At 41.7% G+C, this 20,351-nt stretch overlaps 2 protein-coding genes across 3 annotated transcripts in view; both read right to left on the bottom strand.

The window, feature by feature from the left end:
* The window catches only part of bcl2l1 (BCL2 like 1), a 34,184-nt gene extending 27,269 nt beyond the window's left edge, over positions 1 to 6,915 (bottom strand). Inside the window, exons 1-3 of one of the 2 annotated variants that reach the window (XM_037103796.1) lie at positions 6,760 to 6,915; positions 6,307 to 6,508; positions 1,768 to 2,508 (exon numbers count right to left, since the gene is read on the bottom strand). In XM_037103796.1, the coding sequence (XP_036959691.1) occupies positions 1,768 to 2,322 (555 nt within the window). In that variant the 5' untranslated portion in view covers positions 2,323 to 2,508; positions 6,307 to 6,508; positions 6,760 to 6,915. The remainder of the gene's footprint in view (positions 1 to 1,767; positions 2,509 to 6,306; positions 6,509 to 6,759) is intronic. The other variant, XM_037103795.1, reaches the window with a different exon arrangement.
* A 661-nt stretch (positions 6,916 to 7,576) lies between these two features.
* Positions 7,577 to 20,351, bottom strand: part of arfgef2 (ADP-ribosylation factor guanine nucleotide-exchange factor 2 (brefeldin A-inhibited)) — a 29,744-nt gene continuing 16,969 nt past the window's right edge. Inside the window, exons 20-39 of the mRNA XM_037103026.1 lie at positions 20,107 to 20,235; positions 19,763 to 19,921; positions 18,797 to 18,944; positions 18,384 to 18,480; positions 18,224 to 18,264; positions 17,956 to 18,125; positions 17,541 to 17,692; positions 17,192 to 17,364; positions 16,800 to 16,960; positions 16,550 to 16,680; positions 15,816 to 15,945; positions 15,499 to 15,634; positions 14,445 to 14,583; positions 14,136 to 14,193; positions 13,855 to 13,963; positions 13,437 to 13,576; positions 12,928 to 13,105; positions 10,866 to 11,004; positions 10,141 to 10,258; positions 7,577 to 9,322 (exon numbers count right to left, since the gene is read on the bottom strand). Of these exons, the coding sequence (XP_036958921.1) occupies positions 9,158 to 9,322; positions 10,141 to 10,258; positions 10,866 to 11,004; positions 12,928 to 13,105; positions 13,437 to 13,576; positions 13,855 to 13,963; positions 14,136 to 14,193; positions 14,445 to 14,583; positions 15,499 to 15,634; positions 15,816 to 15,945; positions 16,550 to 16,680; positions 16,800 to 16,960; positions 17,192 to 17,364; positions 17,541 to 17,692; positions 17,956 to 18,125; positions 18,224 to 18,264; positions 18,384 to 18,480; positions 18,797 to 18,944; positions 19,763 to 19,921; positions 20,107 to 20,235 (2,673 nt within the window). The 3' untranslated portion in view covers positions 7,577 to 9,157. The remainder of the gene's footprint in view (positions 9,323 to 10,140; positions 10,259 to 10,865; positions 11,005 to 12,927; positions 13,106 to 13,436; positions 13,577 to 13,854; positions 13,964 to 14,135; positions 14,194 to 14,444; positions 14,584 to 15,498; positions 15,635 to 15,815; positions 15,946 to 16,549; positions 16,681 to 16,799; positions 16,961 to 17,191; positions 17,365 to 17,540; positions 17,693 to 17,955; positions 18,126 to 18,223; positions 18,265 to 18,383; positions 18,481 to 18,796; positions 18,945 to 19,762; positions 19,922 to 20,106; positions 20,236 to 20,351) is intronic.

Here is a 20,351-nt window from a genome sequence, read left to right as displayed (position 1 = left end):
TTGGATATTGCACTTGGCCTTATTGCAATTTGGATAATATTTTGTTTGATTGTGTATACCAACAAGTACTGATTCTAACATGAAAAATAAAACCTGTGTAGTATTGTGTTTATGTAAGCAGATCCCCACCCCCACGCCCGCTCTCCTACATACCATCAAACGGCTGCCACAAAGGAACACAGCTGACCTTAACTGTCCTGGAAGTGCTCACAAAGCTCACGTGCACACACACAAACACACGGTAGGATTTTCAGTACCAGGGTAACCCACTCTCCAGCTACCCCTGAAAAAAAATAAGTAACAGAGCTTTCATCTGCAGGCAGCTGCTTTGGTGATGAACAGAACAGAAGAGAGGACAGGGCAGGGGAGAGAAAATGGACAGATAGTGGAAGAAGAAAAAAAAAAGGGCACAGAGCCAATCAACTGACCGGAGTAAAACAAAGGGCTATCTGTAAAAGCTCTGGACTTCATCCCACCCTGTGATGAGAGAACTTCGATCCCCAGGCAGACGGGCTGCAGAGAGCTACAAAGCCCTGATGAAGCCTGTTAAGCTCCCACTTCGATTCAGCTCATTGAGCGCCATGCTGCTGATCAATTAGAGAACAGCTGAACCAGCTGCTGACCACACAAACATTCTGTTTTCAACGCATTTAAGCAAAACACAGCTTTTTGAGAACGTGTGTGCTGCCTCTTATCCAGGTCTTCTCTGTTATATCTAATCTGAATTATTTTCTCCTCTGCCGGTTGCAGAAGCCAACCCAGCCCCTGTGCCATGTCACAATCTCATGAATGCTGCTACAGTTCAAATGTTCATATGCTGGTTTATCTTGGCCAATCTGCATATGATAAATCCCAACATGTATGGTGGAATAACATATACACCCTGGATCTTTTTCCCAAGTAAAACGCAACACCCCACAAATGATAAAGTATGTGTTCAAGCAGAAACACAGCTGACCAATAGGCATATGATGCATAAAACCTACCAAAACATTTGAGCAAATCTGAGAACCACATCTGAAACAAACCCAATCACCAGAATAATAGCTGGCAATGACGATCGCTGCAAACCAAGGATATGTTAAAACATTTCAATGTCTTTATTCTTTTTTTTAATTTTCATTTCTTTATGTTAAATTTTTTATTTTGCTGTGACAATGCTGTGCTTTTGGTCCAGTTAAGTTTAGCCAAAGAAACAATATCCACAGGGTTAGGAAAAGGATTGTTTAGGCTGAAAACACCACACATCTAGAGGTGTCCTCAAGTCTCATTACACATACCCGGTTGAGTTACCACAAACACAGCTGCAGATGACCCAAAATTATCCAGTGGATTCTAGGGCTGTAATGATCCATCTATCCAGACCATATCGATATATCAAGTCATTGATTCATCATCTTTAAGATTAACCTTTATTTCTAACTTCTAATTTCTGATCTGTGTCAACTCGTCATTCCAAGCACACCTCCATCCAAAATATTCAAGCAATGCTAGTGCCAGGCAGGTGATGGCAAGCAGCCAAGAAAAAACGTTAAAGATATTTACTGCTCTCTTGGGAATAAATCAGCAGAGACCTAAATGGCTACTGTTCTGTGCTACTGCCAGCTATGGAGTGTAGGAAAAGGAGTAAATGTGGAAATTTTCCATACAGGTGACTTCAGCTTATCCAACTTATGCAAGGGGCCGCACAAGCATCATACTGAAAGTGCTTACAAAGTTCACTTCTCTGTGCATGTTTGTGTGTTTTTGTGTATTTATTAGACTCACCCATCCTCCTTGGCTCTGGATCCAGGGCTGAATGTGGTTGTCCAGGTAGACCGTCATCCACTCTATGATCCTGCCCACCAGCGGACTCATCTCCTTCTCCATGCACTCGACGCACAGCGCCCCACCAAAAGCAAAAAGCCCTACTACACGACCCCAGTTGACTCCGTCCCGAAACACCTCGTCCATCACGTTTTCGAAGCTTTGGTAGGCTGTGGCCGGTGTGATGTGCAGCTGGTTGTGCAGGTCGCTGAAGGCGCGCGCATACCGCAGCTCAAACTCGTTGGCAGAGTCCCGTAGGGCTTCTTTCACCGCGTCCAGACTCACTGTTGACGGCAATTGTTGCTGCCGAAGAGGGGATGCTGGGGGTGTGCCAGGACTCATGCCATTAAAAGTCCCGTTGGCGTGCGTCGCTACCCGTTGTTCCTCACCCGACTCTGCCGCCCCTCCATCAGTCCTGTTTGGTGACTCTATGAGTCCCATGTGGTTGAGAGGATAGTTTCTCTGAGAGAGTTTATAGTTTATGTAGAAAACCACCAGTTCTCTGTTTTGTGACATTTCTTCTTTAAATGTGTTTCCTCTTTGCTCTGGTCTGTCGCTGCTCCCCTCTTGTTCAGCCTTGCTGTGTTAGAGTGAACACACTGTGCCAGGCTTAAAGCTCAGACCACCATGGTCAGCTGATATCCAGAGGACACTCAGGGGTGAAAACCAAACCTACACAAGGCTGACAAATCAGCTCAGGTCCTGTAGAGAGATGACAATGAAAGGTCAAAGTCTGATTATATGTGTGTCTATGTGTGTGTTTGAGAGGAAAGAGGAGTGTGTGGAGATGGCTGTAGACTTTCAAATTAAATTTGGACAGGTAGGGTCAAAGTGCATCTCTCTAATTGGGCTGTTACATATGGAGCAGATGGCAAAGATATTAATGAGACAATAGTAGAGCCAGTGTGTGTGTATGTGAGAGAGAGAGAGAGAGAGAGAGAGAGAGAGAGAGAGAGAGAGAGAGAGAGAGAGAGAGAGAGAGAGAGGATAGAAGACAGTGAGAGATACAAAGGGAGGGGTGGTGTGAGGAGAGATCACAGGGACAGTCTGGACAGTCACCATCTCCTCATCAGTGACCTCTGACCTTCAGTGTGACCTTTGGAACACCTTGTTTGTCTCAGTTGTCTCTGTTACTAACATGCTGATCTGCACCAGCACATCATCACACACCGCATACAAAACTGCCTTTTAAACTGATGAGTTTTTCTCTGATTATCTGCGTTGGTGGTGGGTTTGAATGCATTATCACACATTATCCATGGCTGCTCCATTCTAGTCTGACATTACTCTGCTTAGATGAAGGTGTGTGTCACACAGGCATCTTAAAGACAAAATAAAGGTTTCTGTAACCTCAAATATAGATGTTGGCTGCCGTCTCAACTATACATTTTACTCTTCATTTTCCCAACCTTAGAACGAGTTGTTGCATTTCATTTCCATAAGACGAAATTCAATAAAGTTGAACTGGCTTGCTTGAAATATCAGTGACTTTCCAGTGTTCATAATGCAGTGAACTTTTAATGAACTCAAAGTGGGAAACTCTACTTGCAAACACATTACAGGATACCTTGAGAAATTCTGTGGTTTCACATTGATGTATAATATTGCAGTCTGCATACAGGGATTAACCCCTTGACAGCACTCGGGTATAAAAGGGTTGTTGCAAATGTGTTTGAAACAATCATGGACATCAGAACTCCCCCACTAACAATGTAAATCAAATTGATGTTAATCTTATACTGTTTGAAAATAAAAGCATAACAGAGAATGCAGCTGCTGAAAAATAAAAGAGTTGTAAGGTTATAAAGCTTAATATCTTAATCTACAAATAAAGTCATATTAGAGGTGCAACGATTATCATTTAGTAACAGACAGAAATCGAAATCAGCAATTATTGTGATGACTAATGAACTGTTTCAGTCATTTTTTTAAATAGATAAGAAATGTTTATTGCCACGGGTCTCCAGAAGGTTGGAGAGAAAATGCCAAAATAAGATGATTTAGTCTTAGAATGTTTTTTAGATGACACAGCCTGTACCAGTGATGGCATTTGTCTCAAAATAGATTTTATTGAGTGTGTTTTTGAAAGTCAACATGTGTGTTCACATGAGTTCTGATTATATATACAAACTGAAAAGGGTTGAGAATCAGTGTCATCAGCAATCAGAATACATTTCCTTGGGGTGTACAACATTATTCAGTACTTAATGACATTTTCAACTTACTCAACACTAAATATTCTAAAATTGAATTCAATAAAGAACTGTTTGTTGCAGCTCTTATTCATGAATTGAAACAGCAACAAATCACAAATAATTGATGGATCAACATATAGTGAGTAACAAACAAGTGAGGCAGTAATTTTGCTTTCAGTTAATTAACATTATGGGGAAAACAACTATTTTTCTCATCAAACATGTTTTTAATCTGACCTTACAGTTAAAGATGTACTTCATTAAAGATTGACATCAATACCCTGCAACCAGTAATTGAGTTTAAGTGAGCCTGGCTCCCTGAAACAAAAGAAAACCTAACAAAGCCTTTCACTCATCGTCTGCTGTCACTCATGTCACAATTTCGTCATTAACATTATATGCAGGTATACAGAGACATGCGGGAGGAACATGACCTCCCGAACTATCTGCTGATCATCATCTGGGAACGCCACGTTTCCGACAACTGTACTGACATTTAAGCTAAGTGGTTGTCGCAACTAATGATTGGTATTTGAGGCGGACGGAGGGAGTTCTCCATGCAAATACCGCTTTAATGACACAATACATGACTACTCTCTCAGTGGAGGCACGATATAGTCTCTTCTGGCTCCCGGCCAAACAGACGCTTCCAACCAACTTTCGCCAAGCCTACAAACTTCCAGTTCTTTCTAACAGAGGTACACGAACGAGCTTTTGAGAGAAGAGATAGCGAGCACAGGGCAGCAGTGTTTACAATGGCCACATGGTCCCCAGCTACCAGCACGTGGCTCGGCTTTAAACAGCACAGTGCTGATGTAAACACCACATAGCTCCTATATAAATACCAATTACTCACAGCAAAATGTAGGCCCTGAATGCAACATATGTGATGCGATGCTCAAACATTAACTCAAATGAAGCAAAGTGAGAGCTGTATTCGTGTTTATTGCTGTGGAATCTGGACTGCCACTTATAGATAAAGCAACCAGAGCACGTTAGCGATACTGTCCTGCCTCTGAATGTGCTGGCTGTGCGAGATCTGTCTCGATATAAACCCCTAGATTAAACATTTATTCACGTTTACATCTTGATCGCCATCTCTGACATAAAAAAAAAATATGTAAGACATATGAGCATTAGCGCCTTACCAGGAGTGGTGAACACAATCTCGTGCAGTAATCCTCAGTTCGCTTACCGTCTCCCTTCTGACAAAATGTCCCAAATCTGTCAGTCAGTCAGTCTGTCGCTTTGTGTTTACAAAAGCTGTCAAAAATCCAAGAATGCAATATGACCACTTCGTGTGCGATGTGTATGCTTGCACGTCTCCTCCCACGTCTCTCCCCTGCTCTCTGTACATGCCCAGCCCTCCTATTGCGTAACAGCACAACGACTTCAGAGATCTAATGCTCGTGTCGACAATACTCGCTTTAGCTTGCCTTTAAACTCAGAGCTACACCTGTAATAAAACTCGATCTAGACAAAATTAATCAGTGTTCTGGCCTGCACTGATATATAACAAACGGTGTCAATAATAGTTAGACTCCGCCGTACACAGAAATACATTTCATTTTTCCGATTGGTGTCAAATTGATAATTGTATTAGCTACAAATAAAGAGCACGACCTCTCTATCCTTTGAGTGAAATTCAAATGTGCTGCGCGCAAACATTTTGATATTTCCAATCAAAAGCACACGTCACAAATTGAATTTACTAACGGGTGAATGGGCTCAGTGGGAGCCCCTGAAGGCAGCACAGGCCATTCCACTCTGCTGTTACAGACACTGCGCTGAAGCCCTTTAATCACACCACGCATGAAAACGCAGATTTGCGACACCACCCTCTGTTCCAGCTCTGAACAGACTCCCCCACCCAAGAAATCCCCATTTCAAAACATATTTTAAGCAAAGCAGTCCAGCCAGACACATCTCCGCCTGCACTAACGTTACTGTAGGCAGCTACTGAAGGTGTAGGCTGCTGAAGATGGCTGTCACTGTCACATACAGTGTAGGTGTAGTCGTATATTCGTAAAATGTAAACCTCGAGGGGTGTATTAACAATGGCAACATCGTTTACTGCAATCTGCAAGTATACTTTGCATCACACAAAGTAACATTTGACGTTAAAAACGAGTAGAAAACCAAATAATGGCAATGCATTCTTCCTCTAAATCCGACGACCTCTTTCCCAAAGTAGCTGGATTCAGAGAGGAAAATCCAACCTCTGTGCCATCATTCCTTCATTATATCGCAAACACAATGACCGCAGTCATTAGATAACATGTGTAGTATGACCAGAAACTCTTACTTGTAGGGTGGTCTCCATAAAATCATGTCTGCTGGCTCACAATCCAGACCCCGGCAGGAATAATCCTATCCGTCATTGCTAGCCTTTCTGGCTAACGCCGACCGAGATCACTCAGTACTGGCTGCCACAGATCCGCCCACAGCTACGTTCTCTACGTAACTTCACGCTAGAAAGATGACAGCTTTCATCCTGCGTGAATAGTCTGCGACAAATGCAATAGAGATGAAAATGTACGTTAATCTTCTTACTGGAGACTGATATTTCCGAGTCAATCCCGGTCACTCCCCCGACTTTATATGAGAGCTAGCTGAACCGGCTAGCAGCGCGGAAGTCTGAGTTAAGTAAGCGTTAGCTGTCTCTGGCTACTATTAGCGCTAACTGGTGAGCCAGTTTCCTGGCCCCCTGCATGAATTATGAAAATTGATAGTTAAGTGTCACGTTCTTCATTGTTACCCTGTGTAGTCGCTGTTTATAGATTAATAACATGGCGTTTTCCTTAAAAGGCTCCACGTAGCGGCTGTTTCACTTTATAGGCCAAAACAAAGGATGTGACAGGTCTCCATGGTAACCTTTGTTAACCTAAAATCTAGCGCGGTGCAGGCCGACGACCAGTTTGAGCACAGCGCCATCCTGTGGACATCCGTAGAGACACTGAAAATCCCTGCTCCAAACATTCACTCTCACAGCTGCGTCAACCCAACTAAACCACTGTTGTATACACAAACATGCGGCTCAGTGAGGCAGACCTACGGTTAGGGATAGCGTGACGTATCAAAACACATGCAGGGCTGATACTGGGAACAGTAGATACATTAGAAAATTACATTTTGCATCGATATGGGTAGGAAAGGCACAGGTGTAATAAACAACATGCATTGCTACATTCAGTTTTCCCCTCAGCTATACCTATGAACACCTTTAAGGGGAAAAAGGAAGTTTTATCTGAAAAGAAAGATCTTCATAAACAGACACAATTTCATACTGTATTACTTTGTTTATATTTTGGCGGACCCTGCCACCTTTCTAGCTTCAGTGTTCTGAGACATTTTTTTTAACTCTAAGAACAGCTTGTTTATTCACTCACTGACACATTTTTCTAAGTCTGTATTATTACCTCATTAATATTATATTATATTATATACCAAAATCTGAATGTTGTGCCCCTTCAATTCAAACAGTTACCAATGATATCAGTATGGCTTTGACAAGTCAAAATATTCAGTATGAGAAAGCTTTTAATTGCTTTAAAATCTAATGAACAGTCACTGGATTGGATCAGAATTCAGGTTTATTGATACTTCACCAAATGCTCGGAAGATTACATCACAGTATTATGTATAGAACCATATAGCACTTTCATTTCTATGTATCTTACATTGAAAACTTTACAGTCTGGATTTTTTCATTTACTGTATATATATATATATATTTATATATTCCCTAGCTTTTAGGGAAGAAAAGTAGACATCCATAGTTGCGAGGGAAGGAATGCTTCTCAAAAAATATTTAAATGCACTTTAAATAATTACATACATCCTTCTTTTCAAAAAAGGCATGGAATAAACTCGGGAGGATCCAGGACACAGAGATTCCAGTATCTCTGTTGAAGAGTGTTTTGGTTATGCTTCGTTCCTGAACCGTTCTGTGGTTGAACTTGACTCTTGAATGTGACAAAACACTGACAGGCATTCTAACCATCTGGGGCAGGTTGGTATACTGGGAGGTGTTAATACATGAGCCATGAGATGTACAAAAGAGTGTGGAAAATGGAATAAACAACCATCTCTTCACCACAGAGTGCCAACTGATGGATTAGTGGAAGGTTGAGTTGTGATACAGAAGCCAGGAGGAGTTGACTCCATGTTAAGTCCTTCAGTGTAAGGCTCACTGAGTCAACACACAGGAATGCAAGACAGAGTTAAGAAACCAGTCTATCAACCAACCTTTCAATGTAAACCAACAATAATCCTGAAAAAGAAAAAAAAAATCATAACACAAGTTAAAGCAAACGAGTTAAATAAATCAGTAAAATCTCATTGGACAGGCAAAGACAACAGGATGGTCGCGTCACAGCGAGCAGAGACGTCCCAAAAAAAAACTGCTTTAGATCTTTGATAGTGTTGTAGGAGATGCAGCTTGTGTTCACCTGCAGCTGAGAGGCTCAGTCTCTTTAACAATTGCTACCGAATAACACAGACATAAGAGAGAACATAAACATTAAAGTGACAAGCAATGCTTTGGGATGGACATCGATGCATGAGGGTTCAGATATTACAACATGTTTTGATTAGATCAGCAAACTCACAATAAGGGCAACACTGACAGATGTCATCATTTTCTTACAGGCACAGGTGGCCAAAAGAGATTTTCACAAAGGGAAAATGTAAGGTTCATCAATTCTGCAGTATCATTCATTTGCTCTCAGCATGTAGATATGCCGTATCTTTTAGGTATTTAAAAAAACAAAAAGAAGAAACAGAAAAACAAAGCATCAAATTTGCAACAATGTCAATAAATTATTTGTTTACAGTTTCATTTCTAGTCATTACACTTTGAGATGAGAGTCAGGGGGATGATGAATGACTACAGTCAGCACAGAGTGCTGGTCACAGTGCTGTTCATCCCAGAGAGAAAGAAGAGAGGGAGGAAAGACAGGGCAAACACTTGAGTGCTTTCAGAGTCCTGAACCGAGACAGAAAAGCTACAGTCTTTGTTGTCTTCCTCCACACATTACAGCCCCTCTTTAATCTGTTCCAGTCCAAAAGAGGGGGAAAGTCTATTATGTGTCCACTTGTGACACTCATTTCAGTTTCTCCATTCCTCCCTACACCTGACCACGCACCCACATATTCTATGATGCAAGGGTCCGGGCAGGCACCACCTCGGGAGCAGCGATGTGGAAGACAGAGCCGATGCGCAGGAAGAAGCGCCTGAGGACGGCCCGCAGCTCAGGGATAAGGTCAAACTGCATCATTTCACAGAGGTGGGGGTAGTAGCAGGAGGCATGGGGTTTGAACTGGAAAAGAGTCAGACAGTGAAAAAACTTAAATGAGCATGCTGTATGAAATTTGATCCCTTTATTTGCCAACGGTGTAACCAGTGTATTTGGAAATATTAGGAACATAAATGAGAGAGAAAGGAAGTGCGATTATGTGGGTGCTCCTGGGAGGCCAAAGAGTTCACAACAGGGTGTTAAATTTATGGGTTTAGGGCCATTTCTGTCCTCACAGATGTATGTTTTTGCTGTATTTTGCTGCTTTTAAAACGCAATTTCCTTGAATTATGATTTGTTGTTACGACAACCCAAATTTGACATCAAGCATTGCACAAGAGAATGGTGCCGACCGGTCGACTTGCTGTTATAATTTTGGTTGATGCAGTGGTTTGTGTGGTATTGGTGTTTTCCACTAAAACTGGCTGCATGGCACCGACACTTTCTACTGCTTTAAGCTGTTTGCTGAGTTGTTTTCGATCTCGAAACTGCTACAATTGTGGCCTAAAATGCCCTGAAAAGAAAACCTGAGTCATGGGTTGCGATGAATCATCGGTGAATCACGCACTCACACTGAAAGTGCGTGATTCATAGGTGATAGCTCACTACAGTGTTTATAATGACATTTTTCAGAAATTCAAAAAGACACAGAAGTAACAAGGGTCAAAGACATTTTTGTTTGTAATTTTAAGTAAGGTATACTTTATCAACTTTCCCTGGTATTTTTGCCTTTCTGTAACTTCTGATACTAGTTCAATTTCCTCACAGTTTAAAAAGATTATGATCCAGAGTTCCATAATGTTTTCAAATAGGGTTTGAGTCCTGAAGCAGTGTGTTCTTGCCTTGTCATCAGGCAGCCGTAGCGTTCTGGTGAGCAGCAGCATCAGCAGGCTATTCCAAGCCTCTCTGTGGCTCTCTGAGGTCAGACTGATGAAGTAAGCCAGAGCTTCACTGCACACCCTGAGACACACACATACACACCAGTTTTATTATCATCATTATTATTACCATCATCATCATGCATCACTAACGAGACGCCAGTCATGTAATGATTAACACCACACATAGGTATTGTTGATGTAACACATGAGTCAACTGCTCTAGTGCCGCTGCTGAATGGCAAACACAGCAAAGTAATCTGTAGCAGCTTCCAGCATACCAGTGCACACTGTGTATGTTTCATAAATAAATGAGATATGAGCCATGTGTTAAACAGCTCACTCAACACCAGTCCTGCACGTTATACCAGAACATCACACACGGACGAGCTTCTATGGTAATGAGGATAAGCAACTGCTATTGAGATCAATTGAAGTCTAAAAACTATAAAAATGCACATTCACATGTTGCGCTGGATGAAATGTTCCATCATCACCATAACACGCACATTCTAGTGTATTTCAAGGAGATCCCACATACACCCTCCTGCTGCTAGAAATAATCCTGCATCGAATCTGTGACTGAAAAACACAATTTTGGGTCCTGTCTGAGGAACCTGTCTCATTTTCCGATGAAACGTCAGCCATCTTATTAAGCCTGCATCAAATATTAATGATCATGAACTCACAGCAGAAGGCGTGTCTGGATATCAGGCCATGAGTCCTGCAGCTGAACATCAGAGTACATCCTGAACAAGATCCTCAGGCTGCAGGCTAGACTGCTGGTCTCCTGCTTCAACAAGTTGGGCTTGGACTTCCCTTTAAAGCCTGCACCAAAAGAGAAAGACAATCATTAGTTAAAAACAATTACGACAACAATAGGATTACACGGTAGTAAAATACAATTGTACAATGGATAATTGCCACCTGATTTGCCTTCCTTATGTCCAGTCTACTCCACATCTTACTAAGGTTACATTTAAGGCGACCGTCAATTGCAGTCTCTAGCAGTTGTCCACTCGCCATCCCCACAGCTGCAGTTCAGCCACTGTATCAGCCAACTTGGAGACAGCAGTCCATCTCCCTACATGTAGCTTCCTTTTTCTTGGCAGTCATAGGGTCTTCTTGTCTCATCATTGGGCCATCTCCTTTTTCCTTTGCAAAGAAGCTCTCTGAAGACATTTGTTTTCCACTCATTTTAGCTAGCTTGAAGGCTTTTTTTGGGGTACAACGTGACTGAAACAGGTACATGTCAAGCGCGTCAATAGGAACAGACGGATTTTATTAAGAGAATCCATTTTTTTTAAATATAAGAGCTTACCAAGTGTGATGGTCAATATAATGGAAATAAAATAACTTATTTATTCTTTCTCTGCAGCCCAGTACCAGTCCGCAGCCTGGTGGTTGGGGACCACTGTTCTAGCCCTTTTTAAATGGCCTGTTCAAGGCAAGTCGGTTGCAGCTTTAATCTGCCTGTCCACACGGTATAAAAGATACAAAGTCATAATATGGGGTCATCATTGTTGCCCACAAGGCAGCAGGTTGAGAAAGAGGTGTGACGTTTTGATGATTTGTTTGTGTGTGACCCAGAACCAGGAGATTTAAAGACAGCTGGCAGTAGCAGTTAGCAGCTAACTGAAGAAGAACAGCAACCTAAAATGTCTGTCCAGGAGGTCCAGAAGCTCCTTATCCTTCAAACAGAGGATGACATCAACAGCCATATAACAGCGATGGTAAATGATTGTTATTGCTATATTATGCCATTGCATTGTTTAAGAAAGTACTGTCCAGCATGTCTGTTATATGCCACACAAGACACTCCACACAAGACACTCAGTACGTTTAAATGCACAGCTTAGTCGGATTACAACCATAGTTCAACTATGCTGCTCAATCAGACAACTGCAATTGTCCAAGTATACATGCCGGTGAGAAAATCAAATTACTGGCAAAAACATGTCATCCCCCGGTACGCTAGGTGGCACTGTACCCATTTCAACTAGTGGTAACAGACCCACCTCCAGCTGACCTCTTTACGTCACCAGCTGCCTCGGCATTCAAGAAAGATGCCGTACGAAGAGCGCAGAGAAGCTACATCTGTGTTTATTTCGTATATGGTGTATATGATAATTACACAAACTTGATGCACAATGGCGCTCTTGCTTGCGGTTATTTCAGAGGAAAGCCGCCACCCCTGTTCCTCTACTTCCGGCTCACGGCCCCAGGAAAAAAAAAAGTCTCGAGCCTGCGCAGAATGCAAAATCCGATCCGATCCAACAGAACGTATACATGCAGGAGTAATGCAACTATCAACTGAATAATTTAGGCGTTTTAATCCGACTATGAAAAATTTGATCCGGTCCGATTTTAGTCAGACTAAAGTGTATACATGTATCTTAAAAATCCGATCATAGTCGGACTAACCCAGTAATTCAGTTTTCATGTAAACGCACTGTCTGATGCTACTGTGTTGCATGTCATGCCTCTTTTGTATGAAAGGGTTTCTGTCTCTGCCCTTATTCTATGTCATCCCTGCACTGTCAATTCTCTAACCAGAAAATGCGAAAAAAAAACCAACAAAAAACGAAAACAGAAACAAGAGAAAAGGTCCTAACATGCAAAGTAAACCATTTACAAGTTGTCTGTAAGCTTTTTAGTTTACATTACATGCTACCGAATCTAACAAGAACAAGAGCAAACAATAGGGATACAATGTTGCGAGCTGAAATATCAAAAATCTTTTCTATGTACCTGCCCTCCAGAGCGCTGTTCTCTGTTCATTGTTGGAGTTGAAGTCCTTGGCGAAAGTGTGCGACTCCAGCAGACAGTCCAGCAGCTTGAAAAGGTGTGCAGAAGTCATGTGTCTGTACATCCCCTGATCCAGCCCCGCCTCGCCTCCCTCAGCCTCCGACTCTTCTAGAGCATCTCTCTGACAGGAGGACAGTTTAAGACAAGTTGAACATAGTATAAGTACATATGACAATTTAGGAATCATTAAGGCTGTTTTTTTAAAGATGTTCTTTGTGTGCCTCCCCCTGATCTGATCTTTAATCTTTTCCCCATAGTTGAGATTAATGAGCAACATTTCAGTGAAGTTTAAGAGCATTTAGCGGCTTTCATACCCCTTTTCTTATTCTTTTCTTTCACTGTTTCAACTGTGACACATTTTCCTCAAATGTACATAAAAAGGTGATCATAAAATAAGGTTGAGGCCAATGTTGAGATAGCAATGAACCCATACAATAGCTGTTATAACCTACCTGTGCAGCAGCCATGTTCTCAGCATCCTCCTTCTTGCTGGTTGCTGGGTAGAAGACAATGTTGTCTATGGTCTGGATGAGTTCAAGCTGTACCACACATTTAATCAGCAACCCTGCAAACAGCTTCTGATCTGACACTCCTGTTGCGAAGAGAAACCCAACACGTGGAGATATTAAGGGCAAAACTGACTTGATAAAAGGACATAAAGTAACAATGCAGATCAATTTTACAGCAGCAATAGAGTGACAAATTGGACCTACAACAATTAATCAGTTAGTTTTCAACTATTAAGCTGATCACTAACTATTTGGATAGTATTTTTTTCCATATTCAAATAGATTTTCAAGTAGAATTTGAGTTAGAAGTGTGTATGAGAGTTTACGCATGTGTGTGTGCTGAAGAATGCTGTGTACTCACTTGCATTGGACTTGCCCTTCCAGGTGTCATCGCTGGACATCTGGCTGTGTCCTCTCTCAGACAGAGCCCTGTCATAGCTGCTCTGAGACTGGCTGTCAAAATCTGCATCCTGGAGACACACAGCAACACATAACATGGACATTCACAGGTTAGTGTCATTCTTCTAAAGTGGTGATTAGTAGGTAATATAGCAGTCATTTGATTGGCTAAAAGCAGCCAATCAAAGAACAAGTATCTGATGATAATTGTTAAGTTAATGAGGTATGTGTTAATGTTCTTACAAAATGTTTGCTATCTGCAGTTTCCTCTTCCTGTCCAGCTGGTCGCCAAGTCAACAACCTGAGGTGAAAAGCAAATAGAAGGGCAGATCTGAAGTCAGATATGGTGATAACTTCCATCCTGTTGCATCACTTAAGCACAATAACTTACTTATATTAGCCAACATCCATACCTTTCCCATCAATTTCCCAACGACAAAACAGTGTGTTTTGTCTTCCAAACAGTTCCAGCGAATTAGCCAGCAGACTCAATGAAAGCTTTCACATGCAGTTTCATTCACGTTTTCAGATTTTAAAAGTACAGAGACTCACGCATGAGGGCTGGTATTTTGGAAGATCTCCAGCATACAGGAGCAGGTGATCTGCCAGACCTCAGGGCTGAACTTCTCCCCGTTCAGAATCACCAGGTTCTCCAGACAGTTTGTCCCAGACCGAGCCAGCTGCTCGTTGTCTGTAAAGGAAAGGTTACCACTTCAAAACATGTCGGACATATATATAAATATTGCAAACATGTCAGAGACTGAGCCCTTTAGACAACAGAACCCTGTTACAACAGCTGAATGTTTGGATTTTGATACTGTAATGCACGGCTTCATTGTTCATCTGCACTGAAGGAGAAATTCTGCTAAAAGGTACTATTAAGGCATTATTAAGGGCATTACAGGGTCATCTGGGATTTCAGCTTAGTTGCATGACCTTTTTCCTTTTTCTCTGCACCCTTGTTACTGTGACCTCTTTCACTTACTAATGAAAAAGGCAATACGTTTCCCAAAACACTGAAGAGGTTGGTTTGTGAGAGATTTATTTTGTAGAGGTTCAAAATGGGATAAGAGCTATGTACTTTTTCTCTTTACAGAGGGGAGGGTAGTCTGCACATTTTTTTTTCTCATTTGAAATCAAAAATGTATTCATTTTAATGTCATACATACCATGCCGTAACATCATCTCTTCTAACTTTATTATTTGGGATGTGGACTGAGGCAAAAAAGTTACAGCTCCTCAGTCCCCTCAGCAACCTTAAATACCAGTGATAATATCAGTTGAAGGTGGAGTGTTATTATGTAAAGGATGTCCAGTTCCACTTGCAACGTGCCATTTGGTGGCTATGTAAAAAGTTTTGTTCCATTCACATATACGGTTTAAGTATATGCTTGAGCTAAGATAAAGGAAATAAATATATCTGTTTATCTGCATCATCGCCCTCGGATTTTGAATCAAATTGAATTGTGAGGTGCCTACAGAGTGTACAAGAAAATATGAAGAACATCCGGTTAGTGTGTTTCAGCTCCTCCACCTCACTGCAATATTTTTTATACAGTCCCTTACTAATGTCCCCAGCTACTGTCGACATAAATTTGTCACCCACCTTGCCTGACACACCACTGTAACTGTGTGAAAATGTCAGCCAGCAGGATTTCACTGAGAGGCTCATAAAACTGGGTGAACACATCACAGATGGCGTACAGAGCGTGGTTACATGTTGTTGTCATCCATTCGGTTTTCTGCAAGCAAACAAGAACGGAAGGTTTTTAAAATCACCCTGCTCTCATTATGTACGTGTAGACAAATCTTTGGCAGTTTTTAAGGTCTTGTGCTTCTCCAAACCACACAACAGGAAATACTTCAAATACTTAGGTGGCCTGTCAAAAAATAAAACAGCCATGGGAGTGGACAGCCTCTGACCTCTGTCTGCTGCTCAGGGAGTTTCATGTTGTCAAAGATTCGGAAGACGATTCTGAAGAGGTCGTGCCACCAGTGCTTCTCGAACGTGTGACCGTAACTCTTCATGATTTCAAACATGACTGTGAGACCTCTGTCAGAAGCAAACACAAACGTAAGACACATACGTGTGGTTACTCCACAGCTCTGCAGCCAGTTTCGGATCAACAGCACTGCAATATGAATCAGAGGCTTTTTCAAATGTACTGATGTCATCTTTTCAACCAATGTCTTGATATTTTTTATTTAGTCCTCATGCTTGGTCGTTAAAAGGGTTAACATAAACATCAAGTCATGTATATACAGTAAGTGCCTAAACAGTGTAGTTATAATAGGAGGCACAGTCAGAAATTTCTAGACATGGTTCTTATGGATTTAAATACTTTCAGTGTGCTGGGTCAAAGAAGCTCATTTGATGATAATCCATACTTAGACTGCATAACAGGTAAAAACAGATATTAAAACGTTTCATAACATGAAAGTTGAGTAGTGGATACTACTTTCATTGACAATTATTTTTTCAAAATGAACATTGAGCATTTTATATTTTACATGTAACCCTTTGCATTAAATAGGGCAGGTAAAATATTAGGGGAAACCAAGTTTTAAAAGACACTGACGTCAGTGTAGCTAAAACTGTTAAAAAAAAAAAATAAAATCATCACCACAGTGAAGTGACAGTTTAAGCTGTTTCCTACCTGGTGCGGACATCCAGCTTGCAGCGGTTGATGATACAAGAAAGTTCAAACAGGATCGGAAACCAGCCACGAACCCACACCCGATCACCAGGGGCAACATTCATGTCATCACTGGTGTATTCCCTCAGGGTCTGGACAGGGACGCAGGAGAAGATAAATTCAGAAAGTTTAATATCACAGAATTATACTAAATCATTTGCAAATTATACATTTGCAGTGAACCATTACAGTAAAACACAGTTGCTCTTACCTGCGGCCTTTCTGAGACATATTTAGCACAGTGGCGTATGAGTCGGATAGCCTCCATGCTGGTGTCAGGGAAAGCTGCGTTGCACACAAACTCTGACAGGCACTTCACTGCATCCTGGAACGAATCAATAGCAGCTGCAAAGTGCTCCTGGAAAGTGTTCACTGAGGGGAGAGTGATGGAGAGGAGGAAAGACAGTAAGAAAACAAGAAGGAACTGGATGCTGATTCAATTTGTTGCTTGGTTGGTTTATAAATCTTAGAAAATCTCACAGCCTTATCAAAGCTAATGTAGGACTGAGGAACTTTCTCACTTTCAGCTGAGCAGTTTTGACAAAAGACAACATCTGCCACTTGTCATTTATCACCTAAAGAAAAAGCTATAGTCATACTTACTGACGATGTGCCCGGTGGTCTGGAAGGCCAGCTCCACTATCGTCTCATCGTGGTCGGAAGCTGCCTGGTGAAACACTGAGAAGATGTTCTTCCAACCAGAACGGATATTAGCTGCCTGGGAGTTTACCATCTGAGCAACACACCTGATCACCATGTCTCTGATGGTGGGGGACCTAAAGGGATGTAAACATGGTGTAATGCTGTGTTTTTTAGGGTTATTATAACTACAGTATATGATGGAATTAATATTTTACTGAAAAAACACTTTTCTTTTGTTCATATCTACTGTATATAACCAATGTGTGCCCAACCTTTGTTACTCCTAAATATCCATAACTCAGTTACGTACCTGTTTTTTTTCATGATGTGCTCAAAAGGCCTCAAGAAGTCTTTCTGGAAGCGGAAGTTGGCCAGCTCTCCTTTCTCCAAGAACTTCATGGAAAGCTGCCTCAGTGAGTCTACGGCAAAGATGGCTACATCCTCATTGGGATTACAGCCCACCTACAGGAAGACATTTGTAAGTGGAGCTCAGGTGTTCATCCCAAATACTCTGGGTAACTCAAAGTAATCACAATGAATTGTTTACTTTCAAGACAGTTTGATTAGTATGACTGATTGAACCTGCATTTATTTATTTTTGGCCACTCAGGGGCAGCGCAACAAGCTATAAACACAACACCTTGAACAGATGATAACAGACGTGATATTATAGCTGATGCTTCTGCCTGGTTAAGAGTTTTCGGGTTTTTAAATGCTCCACCAACCTTATTGAAGTGGTCTCCTATGACCTGCCAAATTCGAGACCACTGTAGCCTAATGCGGTTCATGTTGTAGTAGGAGATTTCCACAATCTTCTGTAAGCTAAACATCCGCGGCTGGTGTGCTGAGGCCAGCTCATCCATGGACACCGCACACAGCCAGCGCACAAAGTCCACTGTAATCAGTTAAAAAACGACACACCATGAATATCTTCCTCTTCTTTGTAACATACGCAACCAGTGTTACGGTGTGTTATGGTGAAGACACACTCACCGATTGCATTGCCATCTAGTCTGGTGGAGCCGGTGAAGATCCTGCAGATTTAAAAGTAGTTTATCACTTGCAGTGGACAGAACTTTCATTCATCGTGAAGAATAGATACAGATGCATTCATTAGGTTATTAATGTCCTGTATGTGAGCCCTTTGTCTTACCTGTCAACAGCTACTACCACACTCTGAGAGCTGGTCTCTCCTACTGACTCCTGGATGTGAGCCATCTGTCTCTTGTCCTGGCTTCCCACCAGATTACCTGTAACACCAAATATATTCAAAACAAGCCAATGTATTCAGTCAGACACATACAACAAGTGTATGTGACCTTTAAAAAGACAGTGAGAAAGGGACAGTGCAGTGTGTAGGAATGTGCACGTCTGTTGTAATTAATCAAAACTTTTGTCAAGCCATTGTTTCTGCATTAAAAATGGCTGTTTTTGAGTTAATATAGGCTATTCAGTGGCTTCAATTAAGTTTAACTAACGCTACTGTAGAAGCACCACTTGTAGTTTCAATGGGAATCCGTAAGATAGAGACAATTATGCTGTGTGTGTAATGTAATCATGTCTAACCCAGTCCAAGGGGCATGAACTCCTCCGTGCCGGAGGGTAAGCCCCTGATGCCGACGTCCTTGTCCCGGACCACCCCTGAGATGTAGTGCGTCTTTACCCCGGTGCCGATCAACTGGGCGAGCTCCAGCTGACTGATACACCTCAAGATCTAAAACACACACAATTAAAACAACAAATTACTTACAGGAGCTGTATGTTTTATTTATTTATTTAAACATCTTTGATGAGTTTAAATTCTAAATGATCATTGCAACCTTAACAAAGCTAGGATTTACTGACAGGTTGTTGCAGGAGCCAAATTGAGCTTTATTCTTATATTTTCTTTCCTCTTAATAATGAGTGAGAGTTAGTGTGTGTGTCTGCATGTCTGCTTTTGCATATGAGGCTGAGTGAGTGATTGTGTATGGCCACAGTTCTGTCCCCATTTAGAGGTTGCTTGGGAGGCTGCTGAAGGTGGAGCCCAAGGGAGAAGCCCTAAACAACTTGCAGCCACAGTTTTTTGACCATGCGTCCATGCATGACCGTGTGTGTGATACTGTGTGGCCTATGGACTGTGATACTGAAAGCCTGTCTCATTATTTTTTTTACAACAAATTTTCTGTAAAACAAACCTGTGACAATAAATGGTCATAGGGACCAACCTGGAACACTCCTCTACTCATCTTTCATCTGCACACGTCAAAATCCAACTCAGTCACAAAGTGGTAAATTTCAGGGAACAAAAGGGATCAGAAGACGCTAATACAGCTGTTGTATTAGGGACACCAAGATAAAACTGAAGCACCATAATAAATTGACAACTAGGGCGGTTCCAAATGTAATTTCTTTCCCAGTCAGTAGAGAAAAACATTTTTTGATAGCAATATATATATTGAAAGGCTAAACAGCAAAAAATATGAGAATATTACTTTTGAGAATATTTATCTGTGCAACTAATGTTCATCAGCCCTATCAGCAGGAAGTCACCTCATGCCAGGAGTTGCCCAGGTAGTTTCCGTCAGTGTGGGCCACAGTGATCAGGGTCTTGATGGTGTCAATGTTCTTCTGCTTCATCTCTGTGATGCTGGAACTGGCTGTCAGCAAGGTGAATCTGGCCAGGGCCTGAACATAGGCATCTCGCTCCAGCTACAGACAGGTAGGCTGGTTACTACACAGTCACAGTTTCATTCGGCCTTCATTACTGAGCCAGTTTGAATATGAAACATTACTGATGCTGACTTGTTAATAAAGGAAGGTTATGATCAACACCATAAGCAGCTGCTTACAGTTATAAATATAAGGCTTAATTTGTATATTAAACATAAGCTGACCTGCATGCTGAAAATGCAGGCGATCCTGATGGCACATCGAATGCCCTCCAGACACAGTGAGGCCACCTCTGGGTCGTCACAGTCCTGCAGCCCCACACTGAACGCTGCCAGCAAGGGAGTCCACGCCAGCTGCAACACACAGAGATACATTTACAGTACGTCCAGATCTGATATTTTACTGGGACACAATATGGATACCACAGTAAAAGATTTGGTTCAATCAGGAACGTAAAGTAAATAAAACA

This window comes from Acanthopagrus latus, chromosome 7, assembly GCF_904848185.1.
Source record: "Acanthopagrus latus isolate v.2019 chromosome 7, fAcaLat1.1, whole genome shotgun sequence".
In the NCBI taxonomy this organism is placed as follows: Eukaryota; Metazoa; Chordata; class Actinopteri; order Spariformes; family Sparidae; genus Acanthopagrus; species Acanthopagrus latus.
The sequence above is the reverse complement of the archived record's forward strand: the minus strand, read 5'-3'. Positions and strand labels throughout refer to the sequence as shown.